Source organism: Anneissia japonica, unplaced genomic scaffold, assembly GCF_011630105.1.
Source record: "Anneissia japonica isolate Jap-2015-1 unplaced genomic scaffold, ASM1163010v1 scaffold1165_len1893470_cov193, whole genome shotgun sequence".
NCBI lineage: Eukaryota > Metazoa > Echinodermata > Crinoidea > Comatulida > Comatulidae > Anneissia > Anneissia japonica.
Genome location: NW_022709613.1, coordinates 1,389,652 through 1,398,483, shown reverse-complemented (window position 1 = coordinate 1,398,483; position 8,832 = coordinate 1,389,652). Strand labels below are relative to the sequence as shown.

General features: G+C 32.4%; 1 protein-coding gene and 1 long non-coding RNA gene across 2 annotated transcripts; both read left to right on the top strand.

Moving 5' to 3' along the window:
- Positions 1–301: 301 nt before the first annotated feature.
- Positions 302–5,460, top strand: LOC117106860. Its single transcript, XR_004445150.1, has 3 exons — positions 302–377; positions 5,069–5,176; positions 5,414–5,460. It is a non-coding gene; the product is annotated as an uncharacterized LOC117106860 (long non-coding RNA).
- Positions 5,461–5,809: 349 nt separating this feature from the next.
- LOC117106892 lies at positions 5,810–8,826 on the top strand. The gene is made up of 4 exons (XM_033248408.1): positions 5,810–6,043; positions 6,270–6,527; positions 6,900–7,532; positions 7,918–8,826. The coding sequence occupies exons 1-4, from the start codon at positions 5,815–5,817 to the stop codon at positions 8,196–8,198; spliced, it is 1,401 nt and encodes a 466-aa protein (XP_033104299.1). The 5' UTR covers positions 5,810–5,814; the 3' UTR covers positions 8,199–8,826.
- The last annotated feature ends 6 nt before the right edge of the window (positions 8,827–8,832 follow it).

The following is an 8,832-nucleotide window of genomic DNA, read 5'->3' as shown; positions in this document are numbered from 1 at the left end:
CAGAGCATAAGTCTTTTGTCCACCAAACTTCTACAATTTCGAGTTACTATGTTTAGTGCTGTCATATTAAGGAAAATTAATACTTGGTATAGATATTTGATTGCATTGATATTAACATTTCAAGTCATAAGAGTATTTTTTATTGTATGTACGACATCTAAGATTAATAAGCTTCTGCAAATTAAAACACGAATCATCTCATTCTACGATAATTAGTTTGCAATCAAATCATCATAACTTTTTATTATAACAACAGTATAAGTAATCAAAAACGCTATTGCCAATGCCAGTAGTTTTCTTCTGCTCTTAGACTACGACGATGTCAGTGATATACAGGAGTGTTTGTATCTTTCTTTTGATTATTAGTTGCAGCTCTTGTAAGTCTTTTCTGCTTTTAATTCAGCATTTTCGATATTGTACGTGACAAAAATATGTATGTCATATTCTATTCATTTAATTCAATGTATTATATCAAAAACTGTAGGCTTATGGCAAATCGACATTTTTTTAAAAACAAATTCAATGTATTATATCAAATACAGTGTGGCATATATTATTTAATGTCTATTTTGATAGAGTATGTGACTGTTGCTCTTTGAGATTCTTTTTGTATTTTTATTTCTAAATTTAAATTGTTATCTTGTGTTTTATTATATTAGGAGTAACTTCTTGTTAAAAATGTCTATTTGCTGTGCTTTTTGGATGTACTTTCATAGAGAAGGATTTTGATAAAGTATGTGACTGTTGTTATTTGAGATTCCTTTTGTATTTTGTTTCTAAATTTTTTAATTAGTTAATTTTTTTTCATTATTATTTCATATCACATTTACAAAACATAAGACAAAATAAAGACGAAAGGAAAGTAAGTTATATCCATATAAACTAAACGGTAAATCTTAAACCAAGAACATAATTATTTGAAAAATAATACCGTAACAATTTAAATTAAATTAACAAATTTTGACCATTCTGCGTCGAAAATTAATTGCTTTTCTTTTATAGCCACGTATCTTACAACATTTAAATAATTTGTAAGGTATAGATTTAGTGCAATATTTGGAATCGTTTTGCCTACTCTGCATTATTTTATAAATTAAGTATTTTGTAACAATAATAATAGTATTTACCGAAAATCTTTGTTCAATATCACAGAATAAAATGGACTCTAAAGTGAAAGATATTTTTCTAAACGCTTTTGATACTCTCTGTTCAATGTTTATCCATATTGGTTGAACGTATTTACAGTTAAAGAACAAACGAGGAATCGTTTCAGGTACGCTATGTAAAAAAGTACATTTCTCATCGCGAGATATTCCAATTTTACATAAAAATACATTTGTGGCAATTATTCTATGATTAATTCTGTATTGGAACCACTGTAGTTTGGTTTGCCCTAAACATTTAAAAGGCAGGGTACATATGCGTTTCATTTACTTAATTATCCTGTTTATCTTGATTTTTTCTTTCCATTTTGTCATGCTTTTTGGAATAATAAAGTCTGAAGAAACAATTTTGTTATAAAAGTGCTTACATCCCTTAGAGGTTTTAACAAGTATATTGGTATGAAATGGAATTATTGGTGCTCATAATTTAGTGGATTGAGATACAGAATACTTGTGTTTTATTGCATTAATAAGACCTTGATACTGCAAAAAGTTACATTTGATATAGTGTTTCTTAAAATGTTCCCATGTCATTAGGGCATTTTTATCTGAACTTAATAAATCATTTATGTAAACTATACCCTTTTCATACCAACTCTTGTAAAACACCACTTTATCATCTATAGTTATATAACTATTTCCCAACTGTTTACCGGATAATTTTTTCTATTTAATTCGCACCAAGCCAAAGCTACATCATTCCAGAAGGCATTATTTTGAGTAGTTAAAATTATGTTTGTACCCGTTAAGATACACACATTTTTGGAACAAAAAAATCCGTCAAAATTTTCCATTTTCCAGATGATGTCAGATACCTTCAGATCCACGAAATTTTCAATGGCTGAAAGCGCTCTTTTATTTGAACCATATTAATTCCACCTTCATTTTGGTTTTTACATATTTGTTTTCTACTTATTTTTTCGAATGATTTAAAAATAAATTTAAAAAGCAGGGTATTAAGTTAAGTATTGAATGATTTAGATTAGAGGGATTTGGAATGGTTAAAATTAAGTGATTTATCTTAGGAAGAATTAATGATTTCACGATGGTCAACCTTCCCAGAGGTGTTAAATATCTTTTTGACCACTGTGCTAAAAATTTTCGTATGGATAAAAGGCAATCAACATAGTTAAGATCAGGCATTTGGACAAAATTAGTACAAAAATTAATACCAAGTAAATTAAATTTTCCATCATCTGGCCAATGAAAACCATTTTCTTCGCACAATTTTATTTGACATTTATCCCTATCCAATCCAGACAGCACATGTGTTTTTTTTTATAATTAACCTTTAACCCAGAAATCTTATAAAAACAGTCCAGTTGATTAATTAACTCACTATACTTCCTTCAGATCTGTCTAGGAGTAGAGTAGCATCATAAGCATACATTCTGACTTCCATTTCGACACCCTCTACATTTATCCTTTTAATCTTTTCATTTGATCGTATGTTTTCTGCTCGTACGTCTATACATAAAAGAAATTGAAATATGGTGAGAGAGGGTCCCCTTGGCGACATCCTTTATTTACATTAAAAGAAGGTGATGGATAACCATTGACAAGAACACTTGACTGACAATTTTCATAAAAAGTATCAATTCATCTTATTATATCTTCGCCAAAATTAAGTTTCATTAATGTATCCTTTAAAAATGTATGGGATACCGTGTCAAAAACTTTCAAAAGTACAAGGCCAGGTATATTACGTAAGTTTGTATATACTGTACCGGTATGTCGTAGATTGTCCTAGTACATTCGCCGGTGTATCTACCCGCCATGAAACCTTGCTGATTTTCATTAATTATACCATTAGGACACTCTTAATTCATTCGGCTATACAAGATGATCCAATTTTACATATGACATTCAAAAGAGATATAGGTCTCCAATTTTGTATAAATTCACGAGGTTTGTCTCCTTCAGGTAGTAATTAAACCTTGTGTTTGAGATATTGACAGAGAGCCTATTTCAAAACCGTAATTTAATCATTTAACGACAAATTGGCGCAGATTATGCTTCATTTTACTCAGCACTGATCTCCCCACTTCTAACGTGAATTTTCCTTCTAGTCCTAATTTATCTAGATCAGTTAGTATTGGTGTGTACTGTTCTCTAGCACTTCATCTGTCATAACCTCGTTAATTGGCTTTTCATCATTAAATGTTAAAAATATTTCTTTTAATTTCCCCTTGGCAATCAAAAGGTGGTGCTGTTGTCAATCAATGTTTTAATCATGGACTTTTCTGCATTTCTTTTTTCTAGATTAAGAAAAAAGATTGTTGGATTTTCCCCCCTCTTCATACCATCGGGCTTTCGATCTAACTATTACTCCTCCTATTCTATTTTTCATATTATTTCTAGCTCCTAATATGTGTTCGTTTTGAGGGTCAGAATTAAGTCTATTTTCTAAAATTTCGATATCTTTAATAAGTTTTCCTTCATTCTTGTCATTCTTTTTCTTTTTCTCAGAGTATTTTATAGTTTCACCTCTGATTTCCATTAAAAGTACTTAGAGAAAAATTTGATCGTTTATATTAAATTTTGGATTATCTATATTTTTATTTTGGTTTCGCTTTTTGGGGATTTTGTTGGCGTGTAGGTGTACAATGCGCCCTTTCGACTTCAATATACTCCACTCCTTCCAATTTCATATGATGAGTGAGTATGTAGGCCTACCTGGCTATATCTTCGCACAACATTCTTCCTTTGTTCATATTTTTCAGGGACATTATGATTCGCAATATTATTTCTACGTGATCTGTTCTCTAAATCATCTATCTTGTCAACAAGCCTTGATATTGAACGAAGCTGGCATTGACTGCCAGCGAAAGCTTGTGTTAAATAAATAACATCTAGTTAGTCTCAGAGTGCTGCCTTTTAATTTTCTTTGTATATCATTTTTAATGTATTCATTTGTTCAAAATATTTTTGGTCTATCATATCTAATGACGTTTTTAACTCATCTAATGTGTTTTCGTTAACACTTGTTACATTTTCTACCTTACCTAGGCCTTCCACTTTTGAAATGCGGGTCTCCATTGAATCTAGTTTTTGTAAAACTGTGTCTAGTTTTGTGTGAATACCGTCAAGTGATACTGTTACACCTACCTCACCTGCGTTCTGCTTCGCGCCCTTACATCTGTCGGCTCCCATGATCTTTTGTTTATACTACGATCGTCAGGTACAACTAATCTCGATACGTGATTTTGTCCTGTTTATCTTGCTTATTACAGGATATAGATTTTTCCATTTCACTTATCTTTGTTATCAGGTTAATATTACACCGTGTAGTCAAAATCACAGTAATCTAGTTATATAATCTTCAAAAAAATATTTTTTGTTAAAATTACATGAGCTCGAAGTGAATACGTGTTACTACATGAAATGTCAACAGCGCCCTCCCAAATTTGTTATTTTGTTGTCTTGTGTTTTGTTTATTGTTGTCTTGTGTTTTATTATGTTAGGAGTAACTTCTTGTTGAAAATGTCTGTTTGCTGTGCTTTTGCGTGTAATTTCATAGAGAAGGAAAATAATTTGATAATGTGTTCCTGTGTAAACACCTTATTTTAACAAACAACTGCAATTTCTCATGCAATATACATATTTGACATATCTTTTAGTTTTAATGTTTCAATATTTTAATATTTTGTGTTTAACCTTATTGTAATAATGTCAATTTTAATGTTTTTTAGCAACTGGCAAAAAAAAAATGTCATTGTTCACTTGTTTGATCGATGACAATAAAATATTCTTGATTCTTGAATTTTCCTTATCTTGAAGACTTAACAAAGATTCTGAAAACAATTACTGTGCTTTATAGGCCTAGTTGATAATATGTAGCCTAAAAGATTGATTTGTTTTAGAATCTGTCCTAAATAATTATAATGTGTTTATGTTTTCTACAGCATATGTGTCATATAAGAAGACGGTGACATCAAAATCAGTACAAGTGAGTTCACCCCCAGTAACGACTGTTACAGATGGCGATGATTTTGGAAATTGTTTCAAATCAGGTATGAGGTACACATGCTGTAAATCAGGCAGTCTAAATAAAACCGATTCCCCAGCTCGGGCGTACGGCCCTTTGGATGGGACTACGTACCCAAGTACAGCTCTTGCCCTGTCGTAGCGTTTCCTTGCCCTCGGAGAAATCCAGCCGCCACTGTCGTGCATGCATTTCCTCAATCCTTCCGTACACCACCGCTGTTATTTTACGAATTTCCGTTAATGCAATTTGCTATTTCCATTAGGGAATTCATATCAAGAATGGATAAAAATCGACATGGACAGAAATTATTTATAGGACTACATTCGTTGAGAGCTAGATGTATTATTATGTCTTTTATTCGAACACTGTATTTAACTTTCTTTGATGATAACAAAAAAGTACCACTTTCAAAAGTATCATTTTATAATTATAAGCACAACAGTGTTTGTTTCTGTACTTAGTTGAAAAGCGTAGAATTTGGCTATTATCTTTGTTTATTCTTTTTGATTAAACGTAGGGTCTAATTAAGCGATTCAATATTGGATTTAAATGTTTAGGCTCAACTAAGACATAAACTAGCATCAATAGATCACATCATCAAAATGGTAGTAGTGTAACGAAATTATTATTGATTTTATTTTAGATTTGACGACATATTTTCAAATGAATGGCGTGGAGGTTGAGATAGGCTCAGGCAGTATCACGTTGAATTGGGTAGGCCTACCATGTGGAACTCCTGCAAACCAAACTCAAACGACGACGAGTCCAATCATACAGTTTACCTGCTCACCTTCGATTTCTGGGCGTTACCTTCTTGTATGGTTTCCTGCAAAATCTGAACAGTTAACTGTTTGTGAAGTTCGAATCTACGACGAAGAAGAATTGGGAATAAGTAATATTCAGTTGTTATGATTATTTCATGAGCGGTTGCAAGCCGGCCTGCCCCCACCCGCTAATCATTTGATTTTGCAAAAGTGGAAAATTATATTCAAGTTGATCATTTATTATTGTTTCCTTCGTACGTATTTTTACTATAAAAAGAAATATACAACTGTATGGTGTATGTCGCATTGTCAAATAACATTTAATAACATCTCTTTTTTGATTTGTTTAAATAGGTGAATGTAGTGATCCGCCAATCAGAACTAGTTACTATGGATTTGTAGGAAATACAATTGAAGGTATTCAGTGTCAGGGGTGGGGAGAAGATAATAATCCGCATACTGACTTAATCACAGTGCCCTCGTCCTACCATATACACAACCTATGCCGCAATCCGGACTACGACCCAAATGGTCCATGGTGTTACACAGTTGATCCGAACGTTCGTTACTCATATTGCGACGTTCCTACTCTTGAGGAACCGTGCCCGCTAGGTATGCCGAGTCAAAAATATAAATACTGTAGGCTACAGTAAATTTTAAATTTCAGAAAGAATAGTTGCTTAGTAATTTTTTTTTACTTTTTAATTGATAAATTTGAAGGTGTCTTTATATCGTATCTGTTTCAATCTAAATACTCACAGTTAACCGATTTAATTATTGATGAATTTAAATGTAGGCTTATACTTTAAAAAATGTTTGGCACTTTTATTCCTCTTTGAAATGTTTTTATACTTCTGTCTATGACAGGACTTCTGATTAAAATAACAATTCAACTGTACTTATTTATGACTATCCACTTTATATTTTAGGCCTACAAATGGATATAAAAACATAGGCTGGTTAAATACTTCGTTTTACTTTCAGAACCATTTACAGGCGATTTGAACCCGATAGGGTGGTGGATAGTGGATACGTTATGTCTTCTATCGGCAAATCACGATTACGATGTGGCACGGGTAATGAATTTGGTCATCAACAACAACAATACGCGGTGTTTTGTAGAAATTAAACCCTCCGTAAGACTCGTGATGACAACGGACTATGCACATTTTGGAAATGAAGTCACAGAACTAACCATCGCGCTTATGATTTACGCCTACCGTAACTCATCTGGAAACATTTTAAGTTTTGGAAACAATAACGAACTTCTATCTATGAATCAGATTCATTCTAGTGGCCAGATGTACCATTCGGAGGTTACTATCTGCTATGGGAACACCCAGCTGTCTAGAGCACATGTCTTGTTACCGGAATTATGGACATTTCTTGCGCTGACATTCGATGGAGCTAATAGAAACGTAAAACTTTGGTGTGACGGAGAGGTTGCAAGCATTGCTTATGTACCATTACCTCATTTAAACATAATTTCGGAAGATGTTGTCTTAGAGGTTGGAAGTAATGCCGGAAGTTTCCAAGCGAAACTAGCCTTGTTGCAAGTATATAATCGTATATTGAACGAAGCAGAAATGAAGGCAGTAAGAGACACGAACATAGAAAGTGAGTTTTCGGAAATCTAAAATCTAAATACGAGACAATTTTAAATCATTTACAATTTTAATTCATTTGCAATTTCCATTAGTAATAACTACTTTGGGAAGAACTGTTAAACATTAACAGTTCTAGTAGGTCTACTATTTTTAATCTTAAATTTAAATAATACTTTCTCTCTTTCGATAGGGACATTGCTATAACAATTGAATTGAATTGAATTTAAAGATAAATAATTGAAACTTTATATAATCTAACATAAATTCAATAGAATACAGTATATATACTTATTAGTTTTTTTGGTTTTTTTTGGATTGATTGATGACACTATGTCGTTAATACATTTAAATCATTTGGAACAAAAAAAAAATACATCTCTTTCTTTAATTTCAAGTCGCAAAGAATACGAGACAAGGAATGTTCACGAGAATCATGTCGTCATTACGCTCCCATACTACAAACATTATGGAACGCTGGATTCACACGGTGTCAATTTGCTCTCAAATGTGTATCAGTGAACCACTTTGCCGAGCATTTGGTTTTGATAAAGGAACTCGTCTTTGTCAGCTCCTTCCTGAATTTGAAGTTGTTGACGAAACAAGCAACAAAATATACTACACGAAGAAGATAGAAGTTGCTGTATGTGGTGAGTGTGAGACCAATATTGAAACCTAATATTCATGTCCGGGGCGGATGCAGGATTTGGCGGTAGGAGGTACGTGATAATCCACACCACATTAGCCCCATCATGGTTTGGGGTGAGGCGAGAACATTTTGAGAATATTGACCTCAAGGTGCCCGGAAATATCACTCTCATCCTTTTAAAAATCTTACCGGAACTATATTTTTAGTGATAAAAATAATATATCAACAATATAATATAGCAATTCGTTTTCTTATTACAATTGATGGGGTGCAATCGCACCGTCTGATATTCGAGAGAATTATCTAAAAAACTATTTCAATTACGTAAGATGTATTATTATTATCAACATTCTTTACCGATATATTTATCTATATTGATGTAGGCCTTATATAACTGGCATATCATAATACATGTTATGTGACAGGCGCTGGCAAACTTACTTGTTGGAATTTTTAACTTCGCGCTAGTTAGTAACACAGAAAATGTCCGAAAAACGACCAGCTAATTTCAGGTTGTACAATTTATGAAAGATGATAATTATTTATTGTGAAAACATCCAACAAAAAGTATGTCAATTATTTGCTAAGATGTACCGTATCAATATTGATAGCAGAAGTTAATATCGTTTTGTTTTTAAACGTAGGCCTATACTGTAGTTAGTTT